The 19160-nt window shown below is 45.6% G+C and overlaps 1 protein-coding gene across 1 annotated transcript in view; it reads left to right on the forward strand.

The window, feature by feature from the left end:
• The window catches only part of GPC3 (glypican 3), a 278907-nt gene that overhangs the window by 180623 nt on the left and 79124 nt on the right, over nt 1–19160 (forward strand). Inside the window, exon 6 of the mRNA XM_084638957.1 lies at nt 17392–17512. Within this exon, the coding sequence (XP_084495083.1) occupies nt 17392–17512 (121 nt within the window). The remainder of the gene's footprint in view (nt 1–17391; nt 17513–19160) is intronic.

Here is a 19160-nt window from a genome sequence, read left to right on the forward strand (position 1 = left end):
GGCTGCTTCTTGGTTGGTAACCTCAGGAAATAATTAACTTGTACTTGCAGTACTGACCTGAAACACTGAAGGGACCAGAAAATGACATCAAACTATTTTTTAAAAGATTACTCAAGCATTGCCGATTATGCATTTAATAATATGAAGTTACTTTGCCTCAGGAAAAATGTGCCCTCTATCTGTAACTTCTTTTGGAAAAACTTTCATCTCCATGCCTAATGAAAAGTACAATTCAAAAAGGATTAAAAAAAATATTTCTCTGCTTCTTAATTAAAAAGCACATGAAATCATGCTATTAAATACTACAGCCTGGATAATGTGAAACGTTTAAGTACAATGAGGTCTTTGCAGATCAAAATTGAAATTCTATGTTCTTGGTCCTACTGTCCTAACTTAGACCACACAGAGTCCCAGTGAAGCCAGTGGTGGACGACTGTGTTGCCAGTGTGGGTCCTGGTTTCAGACTCAGATGATGACCCAGGTGGGCAGGATCAATATGGCTCTGTACAATGGAATTTCTTTTTCAGTTTAAAATACCCAGGCATGTACATTTAAAAAAAACGATGTTAAAATGTCACCCAAGTTGCAGAGTCACTCACTTAGAAATTAGGAAATACCTGAATGAAGGTTGCCTATGCAATCCTAATTTGGCCTCCTTGTGTGTGTGCATCATGATGCAGTCTTCAATTACAGGCTTACACAGTGTTTGTTCTACAAGACACCTGCCTTAGTCAGGGCACAGGATGGACAATGAATGAGATGGAGGGTTGCAAGAAGAGAAGGGATGCCCTTTTGTGGGTAAGGCGTCAGCCCACCGAGAGAAGAGCTGGGTTCTAATCCTGGTTCTTTCAGGCTCTACCACAGATTTGTGATGAGCTATTGTGTACGGCTGTATCATATGGGTAGGGACAAAGGGGCCAAATAAAGGGTGAACAGGCAACCCTAATTCTGACATTTACTTGAATGCTTGACTTTGGAACCTGTGTGTAAATTGTATTATGGCAGTGCCTAGGAACCCCAATCAAGGGTCAGGGCTCCTTTGTATTAGGTGCTGTATAGATAAAAACAAAGAAGCCCATCTGTGCCCCAGAGAGCTTACAGTTTTGGTGTAGGACATGACAGGTGGCTGAAAAAGACAGACAGGGTAGGGAGGGGGGTTGGGAGGATGGAGATAATGGTAAAGTGAACAGAGTTTAGCAAAAACCCAGAAGTTTCTCTTCCCACTTGCCTGGCCACTGAATTAATAATGAAATGAACAACTTTGCAGTACCATGAGCAAAGCTATCTCCTGCAGTGCTCCTCCTTAAGTGAACACGCTTCTATCTGCTCTCTTCTCCCTCCCACTCTGTCTTGTCAAACACACACCACCTCCTCTGCCAGCTTATCTGAAATATTGACAACAACCCTCTTCAGAGCCGAAGTTTAAATTTTTCACTCCAAGCCAAGTGACAGCGATGGCAGGCGAGTGCGAAAAATCGGATCCCCTTGCAGAGATGTCAGTGGTGTGCTCTGGAGGAAAGACCAGCTGGTCTGTGTAGCAAACCACTTGCTAACTAGTCATGAATTGGTGTGGATGGCGGCTTGCATAGGGGCTGCTTTGCATCTGTCCCGCTGGAGAGGCTGTACTGAGATGCACAAAACCACAGTGAGGGCCGAGGGTTCATGGAACTCACATACACAAGCAGAAAATAGGTCATCAACATTGTATCTTAGATTTATTGATTTATTTATTGATTGATTGATTTATAGATTTATTTATTCCTTCCCACCTCATGTTTTAAGCATATACAACCCTAACATGTCCCGGAATGACTGTCTGACTTCTCACTGGGTTGGGAGTGTGAGTAGTACCCAAAAGTGTTTCCCTTAATGGAATTAGAAATAGAAACTAATCTGAATAAAGTCACACTAATAAAAATAAATGCCTCTTCTCTCCTCATTCTCATTTACAGACTGAGTTTTAAATTGAAATAAGAATCATCACATCGGTTAATTACTGTATCTAAGGTGTTCAAGAGTGATAGTGATTTTTCCTTTTTGTTGCCTCAATTTTGGGGTTACCCAAATTGGGATCCCTTAAAGGGACCTGTTTTCAGAACATGGGTGCTCAGCACTTTCTGAAAATGAGGCCCCTTCAAGGTGTGTCTAGCTGGGTTCCCAAAATCACTAGTCACTTTCAACAGTCTTGGCCTTTATTTTCCCCAAGCGAGGTGAAACCTAAAAACATCAGCTGTATGCTCTAATTCTTCCGACATAACTTCACCTGTCCATGTGCTAGGCTGATGCTCACTTCTGATTTTCCCCAGACCTGGCTTTCAGCTTTTTACAAGAAATACTGGGTTTCATGAACCTTGCAGTCAGCTTCCGGATATTAGTCATTTATTGGCTGGTAGCCTACTGGGAGAGCTGAGAAAAGAAAGTCCTGACCTGGGGTGTCCATGTACGTAGAATGCAAAAATTCTGTGACCTCAGATTTATGTGTCTCTCTGTTTTCCTGGCTTTTTGAGGCTGCAACCCAGATGCAGTGTTCCCCTGCTCAGATACTCATGAGTGAAGTACACAGCAGGCTGGACAAAAATAGACTTCCTTCCTTCCTTGTAGTTAACCTGTTCCATGTACAAGAGTTGGACTGGAGCCAGCAGAGAGACATTCATAACTGCTTCATTGCTAGAAGGGCCCTGATACTATGGAGAAAATTGTCTCAGTTCAGGTTTTTCGATTAATACTTAAGCCTTATCCACATTAGGGATGTTTCATTACAAGTGTCCTACCCTTGCTAACCGGGGTCGGCACCACCATGTTGTGAGACGGACACGTGACAGAATTACTGTACTTACTGACGGACATTGGCGGGGGTGGGTGAGGGAGGGGTGGGTTATGTCATTCAGTCATTCAACTTTTTGAAAAAATTACCATGGACCTCAAAATTTTTAGCACAGATACTTGTGTCCATGTACGGACACGTTGCTGGCCCCGGTTGCTAACGCTGGTGCATCCATATAGATAAAGGTTCTATGCCTGGAACCGTTCTTAATTCCATGTCGGTTAAAGCTGCTTGAAGCTCTTCTGATCAAGGTAGTATTTAAAAAGGTGCCTGTCCAAAGCCCCGAAGGGGATTGAGCTACTACCCTGAGTGCTGGGGAGCTGTGGGCAGGTGATTCAGTTCCTGGGCTGTGATAGCAGCACAGGTACGTGATAGGTTTATTTATCACAGCCATGGATTTTGTATGTGTGAGCACGTTTGTCTGTGGGTAGAGATAATTTCTATAGGAGTTGAGGTTGCTGTAGTAGCCATGTCTCTAATAGGTTTCAGAGGAGCAGCCGTGTTAGTCTGTATCAGCAAAAAGAACAGGAGGACTTGTGGCACCTTAGAGACTAACCAATTAATTTGAGCAAAAGCAACAGCTCACTTCATCGGATGCATGCAGTGGAAAATACAGTGGGGAGATTTATATACACGGAGAACATGAAACAATGGGTGTTGCCATACACACTATAATGAGAGTGATCAATTAAGGTGAGCTGTTATCAGCAGGAGAAAAAAAAACTTTTGTAGTGATAATCAGGATGGCCCATTTCCAGCAGTTGACATAGGACCATCATAGGACCTAATCACATCAGCCACACTATCAGAGGCTCATTCACCTGCACATCTACCAATGTGATAGATGCCATCATGTACCAGCAATGCCCCTCTGCCGTGTACATTGGCCAAACCAGACAGTCTCTACGTAAAAGAATAAATGGACACAAATCAGATGTCAAGAATTATAACATTCAAAAACCAGTTGAACACTTCAATCTCCGTGGTCACTCGAATACAGATGTAAAAGTCGCAATATTACAACAAAAAAACTTCAAAACCAGACTCCAACGAGAGACTGCTGAATTGGAATTAATTTGCAAACTGGATACAGTTAACTTAGGCTTGAATAAAGACTGGGAGTGGATGGGTCATTACACAAAGTAAAACTATTTCCCCATGCTTATTTCCCCCCCCCCCCCCGTTATTCACACCTTCTTGTCAACTGTTGGAAATGGGCCATCCTGATTATCACTACAAAAGGTTTTTTCTCCAGCTGATAATAGCTCACCTTAATTGATCACTCTCGTTATAGTTTTCAGAGTAACAGCCGTGTTAGTCTGTATTCGCAAAAAGAAAAGGAGGACTTGTGGCACCTTAGAGACTAACTAATTTATTTGAGCATAAGCTTTCGTGAGCTACAGCTCACTTCATCGGATGCACACTGTGGAAAGTGTAGAAGATCTTTTTATATACACACAAAGCATGAAAAAATACCTCCTCCCACCCCACTCTCCTGCTGGTAATAGCTTATCTAAAGTGATCACTCTCCTTACAATGTGTACGATAATCAAGTTGGGCCATTTCCAGCACAAATCCAGGTTTTCTCTTTATATACAAACAAAGCATGAAAAAACCTGAGAAAACCTGGATTTGTGCTGGAAATAGCCCAACTTGATTATCATACACATTGTAAGGAGAGTGATCACTTTAGATAAGCTATTACCAGCAGGAGAGTGGGGTGGGAGGAGGTATTTTTTCATGCTTTGTGTGTATATAAAAAGATCTTCCACACTTTCCATAGTATGCATCCGATGAAGTGAGCTGTAGCTCACGAAAACTTATGCTCAGATAAATTGGTTAGTCTCTAAGGTGCCACAAGTACTCCTTTTCTTTTCTCGTTATAGTGTGTATGGCAACACCCATTGTTTCATGTTCTCTGTGTATATATATCTTCTTACTGTATTTTCCACTGCATGCATCCGAAGAAGTGGGTTTTAGCCCACGAAAGCTTATGCTCAGATAAATTTGTTAGTCTCTAAGGTGCCACAAGTACTCTGGTTCTTTTTGTCTCTAATAGGGTATCTTAGCATTAATTCTGTTGGAAGGGGCCTCTAGGCATTTGTCCAGTGTAACCCCTCTGCATTGTGGCAGGATTTATTGATTATTCTTAATCCATTTTAATGTGGGAGTATCTAGTCCAGCAATGAACAGCAATTCCACACCCTCCCTTGTGAGCTTGGTCAGGTGCCTCGCTCCTGAGGATAAACTGGCCCTTTTGCTTCTTAAACCTGTTCACTTCTTGTCCTCTTGGTTAATACTGGCTCTGTCCTATTTATAATATTGCTTTCTGTATTTGCAGACCGCTGTCATGTCCCTCCGTTTCACAGGCTAGATATGCCCAGTGTCTTTAGCCTTCCCAAAGGCTCTCATTTCCAAAACTATTTATCAAAGTTTTCATTTCTCCTCTCTTAACTTCCTCCAGTTTGACTGAACATGACACTCCCATTTTGGCCTAATTATTGCTTAGCGGGTTGGACTGTTTGTCTTGCTTTTCCCTCTGGTGTTCCAGTTAATGCAATGGGACATTACCATTGTGCTTTTTACAATTACATCACATGGTTGACTCATATTCATTGCTACCGTAGATCCTTGGGAGTGGCAGAGAGTGGTCTGATTGCAGGATGGGGAGCCAGGAATCCCTGAGTTCTAACCCCAGCTCGCATACTAGCTCATTTTTTTGGTCCTGGGTATTTGCCTGAGTTTCCCCATATGTAAAATGAGATAATAAATACAGTGGATAAAAATCTCATCTGCTATAAGTCATACCACTACTGAAGTCAAAGGAGCTATGCTTATTTACATCAGCTGTGGATCTGACCCAACATTTATCTACTCACAGGAATGCTTTTAGGATTAATAAATTGCTGTGTAGATGACAAGCTCTGTCGATTATAAAAGTTTAGTATTCCTATTGACTGACTCATCCCATTTTGCATATTGGATTATTCCTTCCATTGTGACCCACTTTGTATTTCCCTTTATTGAATCTGATTTTATAGACTGCAGTCTATTTCTCTTATTTATCAAGATAGTACTGTCCCGATCCGAAAAGAATTTGTTCTCCTTCCTAACTTGGTAACATATGAATTTGATTAGTGGGTTGTTATCCTGATGGCTGCTCTCCTTGTCTTATTTGTGTAACATCAGCTGATGCAGCACTATCAGGAAGTACATGCATCTTGCAAAGATGCGCAGTCTTCGAAAGAAGTTGATTTTCTAATTAGATGCCCTGGGCATGGCCGTCTTCAACTGTGCAGTTGCTACACAGTAGGAGAAAATATGCTGCAAGTATTAAGAAAAAATAAACGCATAACAAAGCACTCCTTTAAGGTACATTAAAATGTGTTAGACATTGATGGGAAGCACACCATTCACAGAAAAGGCCCATTCACTGCGCACTCACTAGCCTGTGAGAAGTGTTGCTGGGTTTTATAGAATAGCTTTCTGATTTAAGGTTTTTATACCGTGTGTCAAGATTTCACAGCATTTGATTTGCAAAGCCTATTAAAAGTTCAGATTCTTAAAGTTTAATAATCTGCTTATACTGGTATATTCCTTTAAAGCTCTTGTGAATAGCACGTCGGACACATTGATCCTTTGCAAAACTTTTAAGCAAATTATGCAAGTATTATCATTTCAAAGCTGTACAAGACAAATTCTACATTAACCTAAGTTCTCCGTGCGTCTCTTAATCCTCGCTCCTTTTATACTGTATCCAAATTAACATATTCTTAGCATCCCGTTAAACTATCCTGATTTCACTTCCTGCAGGAAAAAGTTTCTAATTTCCTTTTTATTGCCAATATATTCAGGGTTTTTTAATTGTACAAATAATAAACTATCAAAGCACAGCAGGATGTCCGAGAGAAAACGTGTGTATTGTAACAAGAATGATTCCACGCCAATAATGAACCTTCAGCTCATGAAGAGGACAGTTATTTGGCGGTGTTACAGAATATCAGACACAATGGCATCCCAAAAAAGGAAGGGGATTTTATAACGTTTTAGATACATAAAACAAAGTTTCCTAGCATATGTAAGATTTACTTAGGCCAGTGTAGTAGGTTGTTCCCAGAGTATTTTAAGAATGGAGATCATGGGTCTCTCTCTAGATATATTAAACATACCTGTTGATCCAACGGCCGACCAACACTTCCATCATTAGTATGTCTCGAACGGTATTGAACTAAAGTGAAGTGAAGTGATAAAGGGTTTGTACCATCCCCAGTGTTGCCAACTCTCATGATTTTATTGTGACTCTTGCCATATTTGGTGGGGTTTTTTTGCTAAAAGCCCCTGCTTCTGGAGTCAGGCTATTATCTGATAATCTCAGCTCTTATTTAGAAGAGCGTAAGGAATACTTCACCAGCCAACATGTGATTGAATGGCAGTGCCTGGCGGGGGCAGCACATCCCCCTTGCGGGGCCGGCCCACCACAGTTTGGCACATGAGGCGGGGAGCTCAAATGACGTCCCCATGCCCCCTTGCTTGGGCTAAAACTTTGAAAGGTCTCAATTCTGCCTTCTTCCCGTTCTACTCCTCTCATGGTGCTGCTCTGCTACCTACCCCAATACAGGAGAACTAACAACTTAAAATGCCTTGTTCAAAAATTGTAAGTAACACTGAACTTTCAAACGCCTGAACAGCAAATGTAACTTTTCTTTTCTGCATAGTAAACACTGGCATTTTTATCTGTTTGAATAATCAAAGTGGTGCTTTCCGTGTCTTCTGGGTTGCAAAGATTTGAACTGCTTCCTGCTGAAGGTTCACAGTCTGGGCCAGTTCATGCTCTGTTGAGATGGTTGCAAGGCCGACCAGCCTCTCCTGTGTTGTTGTGGAGCGTAGATGTGTTTTTATTAACTTCAACTTGGAGAAGCTGCGTCCTTCACTGGCAACTGTTACAGGAAGTGTTAGAAGTATGCGCAGAGCGACAAAAGCATTTGGAAAGAGGATGGTCATCTTATTTGTGCACATATATTCCAGAACAGCCTTTGGAGTTGATCCTGCTGAAATGTATCTTGAAAGGGCTTTCAGTTCATCACCTAAATCACTCGCATCAGTATCGCGCATGTCATCAGGTGTCAACACTGTCTCTAGTGCCCTGCATTGCTGGTGTAGGTCTTCTTCGGGTATCGTGAGGAGTTTTGGAATATCATACAACATCCCAAATATACTGCTGTGTTCCTTGAGCTGCACGAAACGTTCTTCAGCTGACTGTATTGCACAATCTGGCACCCGGTTAAAGAATTCAACTTTGAATTGTTGTTTGGGGTCTCTTATGGGATTATCCTGTGCCTCGTAATCAAAATGTCATCTTTTTTGGTGACTCTTGTATTCTTGAATGGGTGGGAAAATAGCTTCAGTGTGAAGTTCCTCTGCCAATTTCTGTGCAGTCTTCAGAACGTTTTGAAATCCCTCATCTGACTGGTAAGACTGTAGGTATGACTTTGTTTTGTCCAGTTGTTCCATTGCTCCAGATATATCAAGGTCAACACCTTGGAGTCTCTTGCTTACAACATTTATTTCAAACTGTATGTCATGCCACAACACTAAGCCACACAGAAATTTGAAGTTATTTATGTTTCTGGTGATTCCATTTGCCTCTGCCACTGTTCTCCCACGAACAGTTCCTGTCATAGCATTATCCTCCATAATGGCAACTATGGCATCATCTATCTTCCCAATTTGGTGTTTGATAGGCTTTATCGCCTCCACTCAACTTTCCCATCGTGTGGCACTCAGTGGTTTCAGTGTCAGAGAGGATATTCCGAGATGTTGCTTCAAAATCTGCCGTTGATGAGTTGATGCAGAGAAAAATACATAGATCTTTGAATTACATTAAAAAATTCAGGAGCCTCACTAGAAACTGATGCTGCATGAACTGACCAGTTCAGTGAATGATAACTGCATGGGACAAAAAAAGCTCAAGGGTTTAACTCTCGGATACGTGTCCGCACTCCTCTGTTCTTTCCTCTCATGTTGGCACCATTATTGTAGCCCTGACCTCTCCTGTTAGCTGTTGCAATTCCCGTATCTTCCAGCTTTTTAAGAAGCACATTTGTCATACCAGCTCCTGTAGTATCATCAAGGTCAATAAATTCTAGAAAATGCTCTCTGACAGTCACCATTGCAGGGACATTTTCTCTGGGTTCTGTTGTTACAAAATGCACCAAGTCATTTGTTCCATATGGCTGATGTCAGGTGTTCAGTCCAGAATAACAGAGTGAGATCTTGCTGACTTCAGATCTGCCACAATCTTCTGTTTGACTTTTGTTGCCAGTAACTGTATGATCTCATTTTTAATTGTTTTCCAAGATAGTGGGTGGTGACTCTTCTTAGCTGCTCCTGGAGTACGGCATCAAATTCAGCCATCAGCTCCACAATTTTAAGGAAGTTTCCATTGTCTGGCACATACAGCTGATCTGAAGTGCCACGCAGTGCTAGGTTTTGGGTACCAAGCATTCTCACAATGGCAATGAGCCTTTTCAGAACATTTTGCCAGTCAAGAGACTCTGAAGCAATCATCTCTTGATGCTGATCATCTATGGTGGCCTTTAACCGTAGTCTCATCTCAAACTCTTTCCACCTATGGAATGCTCTCTGGTGATTTAATGCCTTCTCATGGCATGCCAGATTTTTCCAGTCCTTTGTTCCTGTAGAACCCAAAGTGGCTGGAACATTAGACTGGAAGAGTTTGCAACAAAAACAGTATGCAGCATTCTGGATTTTTGAGTACATAAGCCATGGCCTCTCCACTTTGTCACCATTGGGGATTTCACGCCAGTAATGTGTTGGATGGAAACTTCTGTTTTCATTGTCTTTGGGGAACATGAAGTTTTTCACTTGCTGTGGCCCACGCAGTACAAGGAAGTCCCTCAGGCTACTGCTCAAGTGGGTCCACAGTCCTTGATCATTTAGACTTAAGGAACTAAACTCAGCAGCAGCTGTTTCTTGCGCCTCCACCACCCTCTTCTCTGATCTACACTTTTCTTCAGGAATGTGCATGTTTACATCCATTGGAGATGGAGATATGTATGCTGCAGTAGCTGCCAGGTCACCTGCACTCTGACTAACTGGAAGATCAGGCATCTCCTCACCACTCACATCCTCACTGGAACCGGAAGGCTCACCGTGAACATTTGTGTCTACGTGTCTCAGGAGAGCTCCTTCCTGTTTAGTTAGAAAAGCTTCCTTTACTTTCTTTCTTTTTCTGAATGCTGCCCCAGAGGGACATTTTCTTCTTTCACTCAAGACTGCTGTTCTGTGCCAGCTAGAGTGGCTCTCAACACTCAATAGAAGGGGACAAATAAGCAGCCTGGTAGCAGGGCCTGAGCGAGGGAAGAGATCAGCATCTTAAGGGCCTAACTGGCTCCTACTACTTCAGTTGACTGCCTGTTCTCCTCAAGTGGGTTCAGGGAAGCAGCAGGAAACAGGAAGCTCCCTGAGAAGCTGGTGTTAATCAGTCCAGGTTGCTGGGGGTGCTAGAGAGGTACATAAGAGGCTCCTCCTCTCTCTCCCTGCAGCTCCTGCTGCTTTCTGTTATTCCCTCTCACCTTTTCTCCTGCCTGCCTGTTCTGTCACTTGTGCCCTCCTTCCTCCAGCACAGCACTCCCCCATCTCTGTGGGTCTAGAGCAGAGAGAATCCAGATGCAGACACAATTTTCTACACTCTGGGTCCTAGTGGCATCCCCGCACGGTCTGGCACCTGAGGCGGCCGCCTCCGTTTGCCTCATGGTAAGCCCAGCCCTTCCCCCTTGGTCGCCTTCTTGCGACAGTCAGTCAATGGGGCTGTACGTCTGAAAGGAGAGCTTTTGTTTGGTGGCCTGGGTCCCTGCAAGAGGCTCTTGGTGTGGCTGACTGGGACTCAGGGCAGTTAATATTACCAAGCAAAATAGAAAAGAACCACCTTCCAGTTTTGCTCGAGGTCTGGCAATACTGTATCCCACAGAAGAGGGTGAACACTTTAAAGATTCCAGGCCAGGCTCTCAGCTGGTATAAATCGACATAGCTCCATTGGCTAGAAGAGGTCCTGCAATGCAGAGCACCTTTTGATATTGTAGAATGGGTTGCTGCTGTTGTCTCAGGATCCATTCCTATGGGCCCTCTTTCCTTAAAAGGCTTACCTACACATGGAGCGATCGGGTTCTATTGCATTCGGTCCCCCTGCATCACCAAGAAACTAAGGTTCAATGAGCAGCATCAAAGTGAAGAAGTCAAAGAAGACAGAACATTCTGCTCCCCTCTAGCAGGCTTAAAGTATGCAGCTGCATTTGAATAAATACTTTGTAGCCAGGAGGCAGGCGTAAATTAATTGGTGTTTGAACGAAAAGGTTACTTTCCTCTTTCATATATAGTACTTTACACTTGACTTGCAGGATTATTTTCTGTAAATCATACATTGCACTTCAGTAATTTATCTCCAAACTTAGCACAGCCAAGTCGGCTCCAGCTGTCTCTCTGCATTTCAATGCTAAAGCAGATTCTGTGGGGAAGGAAACACACCAGTACATTTATTATCATATGTTTAAAAAACATTTTGCTGTCTGGACTCCAGTGCTCTGAAATGAAAATCAGGAGGTAAAACTTGTTGGGAACCCCATTGGTTAAATCTAATTGAGCTGGAGTGGGAAAGTATTTGCAAAGGTGAGAGTTTTGGATGTGAGGGTTGGGGCAAACCCCTTATTTGGGTTTAATACCAAATATTTATGACTTACGAATGAAAGAGGAATATGTAACCCATGCAAGGCTTTAGCTTGGTAATGTTTTCATCATGTGATTATCTTTAATGATCTTTAGTGACAGCCATGTATCAGCACACTTTACAACAACGTGACATTTCTCCTTTTGAGATTATCTTCTCACAAACAGTAGCTCCTATCCAGGGAACTATGGGAGGGAAACCCCCGTTACTCTGCTGAATGACATCCTACTACAGGGTACCACATCTGAGGTAGGGATCTTTGGTTTTGTGCTGCTTATGAAGTGGTAGTCGGGCACGTGATCCTGTTATAGCATTGGTGTTTCAAAAGGCAGGGCCCCAGTTGGAGCTTGGAGGACTTTAATAATTTACACCAGTTAGCAGTATATTTGTCAGTGCTGACAGCGTCCTTAGAGCACGGGATCTGTATCAGGGCTTGTTAGTGCTCATGTCTAGAACAGAAGCATCTGCAAAACAGCTCAGATTCAATGGAGACGCCTACACTCTGTAGAGGTAAGTTGGAAACATTCTGCATCCGTCACTAGGTGCCTTTCTGTAGCTGTCTTGCCTTCATCCCTTGATCAGTTTGGCCCGGAGACTTCCCATTGCTGTCACTCAAGGCAATGCGGGAACAACCTGGCCCTCTTTGGTCCAAGTTCAGCAAGGCACCTAAGCACATGCCAAATGCTGCCCCTGCTCCACAAAACACTTTATTCTTAGACGATAAGTTTGCTGTAAATCTATAAGATGAGGTCACGCAGTCCCTGCTTGTGCCATACCGTGGCCACTTTCGTGCTAATTAACACACGCTCACTTGCTGAGTTGAATGGAAAGACAAAAAAGGAAGTTTCTGGCAGGATTCTCCTAACAAGTCACAGAACCCTGAGGAAAAGTAGGGTGTTTTTGCCATTGGCTTGCCTATACTTTTCTTTCCCATGAGTATGGTCGCAGGGCTGGCCTTAGGACCCAGTAAGCCCGTTAGCTGCTGATGGCTGTCAAGTGGGCGGCACCTTGGGAGACCATGCTGCAGAGATGGTGCCCGCTGTCCTTTCCAGGAAAGCTGGGATTTCAGGACTCTTTTTCCTCTTTCCCTTACTGAAGCTAAGTTTCAAACTCTTTTGGCTCACACACGATCTTTGGGTGTGCTCAGAAAAGATGCCCAGGCTCACTTCATACAGTCCTGCCATGCCTTAGGTGCAGCTAGGCTTTGGGAAAGCCATAACCCCTATGCTCTGGTAGTGACTTTCCTTCCAGCTGAACTGAGAGAATGAAAGCCCCGGCTCCGCAGTCCAGCCCTGTTCAGCAAAGCACGCTAATCATAATGGATAAGATTTTCAAAAGCACTGAGTGACTTAGGGACCTGTCTCATTTTCAAAAGTGACATAGGAGTTCAGCACTTAACCGCCGTTTGTGCCTTTGAAAATCTCTCCCTGAGGATCACTCAAAGTCAGTGGGACTCAGGCTCTTAAGTCACATTGGCACTTCTGAAAATTTTACCTGAGGTGCTTAAAGTTAAGCATGCGTTTAAGTGCTTTGCTAAATAGGGATGGAGTGAAACGTGCTTAAATGCCCTTGGAGAATCTGTGTCATTGTCTGCCTGGAGGACCTGACTCCATCCCTAGGCCAAGGAAATGCATTTGGGATGTCTGTTTTCTTTGTGTTAATGATACTTTCACCTTCAGAAAAGCAGGAGATGCACTTTGAGCCTCACAGCTCTGATTGTCAGAGTCCACAGTTCCCGGCTCCAATGGGAGTAGAAGAGATTGGGCTCCCTGAAAATCAGGCCTTGCATCCAGTGGGGTATGTGGGCTTTATAAATGATTCCTAGATTCATGGGGTAAGGTCAGAAGGGACCAGTCGATCATCTACTCTGACCTATCTCCCGCAGGCGAGAACATTTCACCCACTTACCTCTGTATTGAGCCCAATAGCTGTGAGTGAGGGGGTGACTCAGCCTCTGTCTTTGTGCCTTTCCTCCTTTGCTTTCCTGTTGCCATGTCCTTTTGCATAAAAGCAGGGAGTTTGTCCCCTGACAAGGTGTGTTCCCTTTTCCCACGGGTGGAGGCCAGGCTGAAGTCTCGTGATCTGGAGTGTAATAGCAGGGCAGGTCTGGATGCTCGTGAGCAAACCAGCTCTCTTTAGGTTTAGTTTTGTGCCCATGAATTCATTGGTCAGGAGAAGGAAGGGCTGCATTGCCTACCCATGGACTGAAAGCCTTGTGATTCTGGGTACAGCCCAGGTAGCAGGACAGTTCTAGGGAGAACCCCACAAGGGGAACCTCCTGGAGTTTCCCCCCAACATTCAGGTCCTCTCTTGTGGGTTTTCCTGTGCAGGAGGATGGCTTCGCCATTAGGGTATGTCTACACTGCATCATAAACCTGAGTCTGTGGGACCTCGGCTTGTGGACTCTGTGTTCCCAAGTGCACGCTTGAGCATCCTCACTGCATTGCAAAACTCAGGTTTTACAATTGCTGGACCCACAACTGTGCTAACATCCATTTTGTGAGACGTAGACTTTCTGACTCGGGTCTGCAGCTTGAGCAGGGTCCCCACTGCAAAATACAGGGCTTGGACCCGAGTCTCAGCAGGACTCAGGCTATGACTCACCACTTTAACACGGTCCTAGGACCCAGGTCCTGAGTGCTTACTGACCCAAGTCAGACTGATTTGTGTGTGGATGGAAGGGGGGCTTGGGCTCAATCCTTAGTGTGCAATGAAGACATATTCTTTGTCTCACTGGTAGCCTATGACTCCAACCCTCTCTCTAATGGAGTTAACCAGGGCCACTCACTGTGCCTTCCATATTCTCCACATTCACTGAATGTTTGCCACTGGACATTATCTCCCATGTCCCTACCACATCTACTGTGCTCCGTCATCTATGACATACTAGAGTGTAGAGAGTCTGATCTGGCAGTCCTTGCCCAGACAAAACTCCCATTGACTTCAGTGTGAGTTTTACCCGCTCAGGGATTACAAGATCAGTTTATTTGCATTTGTATTACACTAGTCCAGAAGAAATGTATTCCTTTGATTTAGGTATGGTCCAGGCAGGGGCTCAGTTCTGCTCTCACTGAAGTCTACAGAACCCAGGAGTTAAATCTCACTGAAACTCCAGAACACTTTTCAGCAGTGTACTTTAATGTTCTGTCTCTGCATTTTAAAATTAGCTTCACATAATGACAGCAAAGGTAGCAATTTCTCAGGCATCTAAAAAGTCCGGCCTTTACATGTTCATGTTGCTGATGAGTGTATGGTTTGATAGACGTGTTGGCTTGGTTTAGTAGTGTTCTGCGATTGTGTGATAAAACAACAGGTCTAGCACCGCAGTCCTGCAAACATTTATATGTGTAAAGTTAGGCACAGCTCTTGCAGGAACAAGTGTTTATGAGTGTAATAATTGAACGGCAGTAATGCGTCTTTCCACAAGATGGTGCCCTGAGAATATGGATTCTGCTGTAGCGCGTGTTTGTTGAGAGCCAGCTATTTATTTAGAGACGTTTGTTATTTCAGCCTCAGTGGAAATCATGAGCTCAGTCCAACAAAGCATTTCAGCACACGCTTAACTTTCAGCAGGCAAGTAGCCCCTGCTCATGTGCTTAAGTTGCTGGGCTGCGGTGCAGCGGTGTCTATTGTTTTGTGTATTTGGTACTTTCCCATCGTGATTATCCTGCTACAAGACTTTTCAAAATATAAATGGAGGCTTGTGCATTTAACATTAAATGCTGAATCCCACAAGAATCGCACCGAAGTTCATTTTTTAAATAAAAGTCGTTCAGGAAAGACACATGATAATTTAATTGTACTTTGGGTAACACACCGGTACAAAGGTGGCAATTCGGAGTGCTACAAGATCGATTAAATGTATAGGCAGGGTGGCCTTGAGGTGAAGGCATTAGATGGGGACTCAGGAGATCTCCTCTGGCTCTTCACAGACTCCTTTGGCCAAGATACATGGGGGCCGACTGAAGGCCACTTAACAACGTACTTCACTTTTAGCACGAGCTTCAAGTCAAGCGGTGATTAAGCGATTTCCAGAGTGGTGATCGGTTTTAAAATCGGGTGGAAGTGCGTTCTTGAATTGTGGCCTTTCTCTCTCTGCCTCCGTTCCCCATCTGTAAAATGGAAACAGTTGTCTTGTCTGCCTGGCCTTTTTCTGCCTTGTCTGTTTAGGCCGTGAGCTGTTCGGTGAGACGGTGCTTCAGGGTACGTTGACACTGAAGCTGGGAGTGAGCCTCCCGGCCCGGGTATCCAGACACGCACTCAAGCTAATGTGCTTAGAAATAGCAGTGTGGCTGTGGTGACCTGGGCCAGCCACCGGAGGGGTTGGGTGGGCTGCCGCAACCTCCGCACTTCCCATTTTACCTCCAGCAGAGCTGGAGCATGGCTGTCTGCCCGGGCAGGAGGAAATGCAGCCTGCTGCCATGTAGACATCCGCTGACTGACTCTGGCTATGTCTCTGCACAGCCCCTGCCACCGGGGGGCCCTGGTCTCAGCGGCGGACTCTCATTAACACTACTGTGTGACGGATCTCGCATCAATCAAACGAAGGCAGTTCTGAATAGCCCTTGTCCTGAAACCTGGCCCCTGTTGTATTTGAAAAGCTGCTCAGATTTCAGGCTTTGGGGCCAGGTTCCTAGTGACTGCTGTAAATCTGGAGGCACTCCAGTGGCCCTGGGGGAACTGAGCACAGACTGTGGACGTCATGCTGTTAACTTGGCCATACCCTTTTCTGAAGCCCTCTCCCACACAGCGGAACACCCCACACTCTCCCTGTTGCGAAGACTTGTGACCTGGTGTCATCTCGGACGCCGATCCCCTCACATCTGGCTTGCATCCAAATCTTGCTGCTCCTTCCTCCGTACTATTCCCACCCCCTGGCCTTTCCTCTCCATCCGCACAGCTCCCAGGCCTCCCATCCTGACTGCTGCAGCGTCCTCCTCCCTGGGCTCCCAACACCCGCGTCGCCCTCTGCGATCTGCACAGCTCTGACCGTCACCCCTGCACCTGCTGCCATCCCCGCTATGAATTCTCCGCTGGCCTGGCTCCCCCTCTCCGCTGCATCTGAGCTTCTTGTGATTGCCTCCCAGGTCCTCCCTAATGCCTCCCCTCTTTGCCCTGGTCTGGCCTGGCATCGCCTTCCCACCCGCTCTGCCCTGCCAGTGCTGCCAGCCCCATGGTGGTATTTGCCTGCTTCTCCTGCAGGGGGTCTCCTTGCTTTCTTACGCTGCTGCCCCTGAGCTGGCCCCACCTCGCCTCCTTTAAATCCCCTCTGAAGTCCCACTTCCACTGCAAAGTCTACAAGACATGTGCTGACTCATCCATTCGGCCCGCTCATTACTTTAGCCAGGGAACCATTGCTGTGGAGGGAGGGGGCTGGGTCACTGGGGTGGATTCTGGGCCACAAGGGGGTTGAACTGTAGAGTGGGAATATTTTTCACATTTAACTTAAACCAGCACCACAACACACTTGGACCTACATCAGACACCCGGCGGTCGTCACCCAGCTAACCTGCCTTGTGTGTCGTATCCCTTTCCACACCTTGGGCTGTCTGTCCTCTTAGACTGCACCCAGATTGGAAGCTCTTCAGGGCAGGGTCCATCTTTTTATTCTGTGTTTGTGTAGCACCTGATGCCGTGGGGTCCAAACTGGGGTCCTAGGTGCTGTGGTTAGAGAAATAATAACGTCCTCTGCTTCTCAGGGCAGGGTCCGTGTTTTCCTCTGTGACAGGAAGGCAGCTAGCATGCTGCGATCTAAGCAATAAATAATACGGATTGCTGAGTCCAGTCCATCACCCAATGCTGTCTTCTGTGTTCACTCGTGCAGGTACAGTCACCAGGCAGTGAGGAATGGGGGGAAAGCTCAAGCTGGCACCCACGAGATGAAAACAAAGGGTCCCGAGCCAGTGATCAGCCAGCTCATCGACAAACTGAAACACATCAACCAGGTGGGTGCAAGGGCAGGGAGTGGGGATTGCTCTGGGTGGGGGGAGGTGGCGCGTTTCCAAATCTGCCCTGCTTTGCTCAATTAGATACGTTTCTTGGATTTTATTGGCATGTGCAAATGACAGCGGAGTCATATGATGTCAGTTGTGAGTATGGGACCCAGGGCCACGACACACGTGTGTGCCCAGCTCCACCACCCTTATGGTCCAGACTGGAACTTGGTGCAGTCTTGAGGAGGGGTGCTCAGGGAGCCAGGCTTTCAGGCAGGGGCGCTTTAGTGGGGTTCATGGGCACAATTGCACCCACAGAGACCCCAGAGCAGTATCTCTTGTCCCAGGGGACTCAGCCCAGCTCCCTGTGCTGGGCATTGCAACCCAGGGACACTGACCACCCACAGCAGCACCACAACCCTCATCCCAGCCCAGTGCAGAGGGAGGGCCCAGCAAGGGGTGGGGGTTGAGAGCAAGCTGCCCCACACTCCCCCCGACAGCAGTGTCTGGTCTCAGTTCTCTAGAGCAAACCCCTCCATGCTCAGCACATTTGATGGCAGTTCTGTGTTGTGCGGATGAGGCTTGTGAAGATAATTGTTATCCTTTGTCCGGGGGAGTGGGTCTGCAGAATCTGTTCCTGCATGGAGGCCATGCTGTCAGACACTGCAGCTGCATCTCCAAGGGGTGGGATGGTTTTGTGACTGACACATTAACGTAAGGAACATGCTAAGTTTGGGGTAGCAAAGCAGTCATCAGATCTCAAGCTTCATGTCACAGACTGATCACCGCAAGGGCCAGGAAGGAATTTTCTGGCCTTGCCCAGTTTTTCTGGTGCTTAATGTGAAGTTTTCATGTGCACCTGGAGTGTTGGGTATTGGTCCTGTTGGAGGCAGTTTATCAGGCATGATGGCCCCAGTCTGAGCTGATGTTTCCACTCTAGATATTCTTCTTGTGACAAATTAAATCAGGATTGCACCGATAGAAGCAATATGGTTCCATTAGTTATTGGCCGCCTTCCCTCTTGCTTCCATTTGCTCTGCCCTGAGTTAGCGGGATGAGGAGCACGCGTCCTTAGCACCACCACCACCAGTCTGTGCCCCAACAGCTCAGGATTAGGTCCTGGGCTGGCTTTCTTTAAGATGACCACTTAACTTCCCCATGTTCTCTCTCCTGGTGTCATGGTTTCTTGGCTTCCTGCCTTGCCCCAGACCAGCAGAGCTCCTGTCCACCCCTGGACTCTGCTCTCATTCCTGTGACACTAGTGTGCAGCGATGTGTGGTTGTTTTAAAATGCAGCTGGGGGCTTATGCCTTTGCTGTTTCTGGGCACAGACTGTTTGGGGGCCTTGTGGGTTCAACTATCCAAGTAATAATGTGCCCTGTAATATGGCTGAGTTACCCAATTTAGCCTGAAAGCAGAGTCTATGCAGGGAGAGCTTTCTTGTGAGCTTTCTTCGTAAGCTTTTGGACACAAACAGGTTTAAAAAAAGCTCAAGGAGGCTAAAACAAAACCACACTTTCAAGGCTGGCCTGCAGGTTGGTTTTGCTCTTTCGGAAGTTCCTAGCTGAGGTGGTTTGCTGATGACTTCTTCTTTTTTGCTTCAGTGAACACCAGGGAACTGTATTCATAGCATTCCCTGGTTTGAGTCTTTAGGTCCCCAA

This window comes from Lepidochelys olivacea (assembly GCF_965140295.1).
Source record: "Lepidochelys olivacea isolate rLepOli2 genome assembly, chromosome: 9".
In the NCBI taxonomy this organism is placed as follows: Eukaryota; Metazoa; Chordata; order Testudines; family Cheloniidae; genus Lepidochelys; species Lepidochelys olivacea.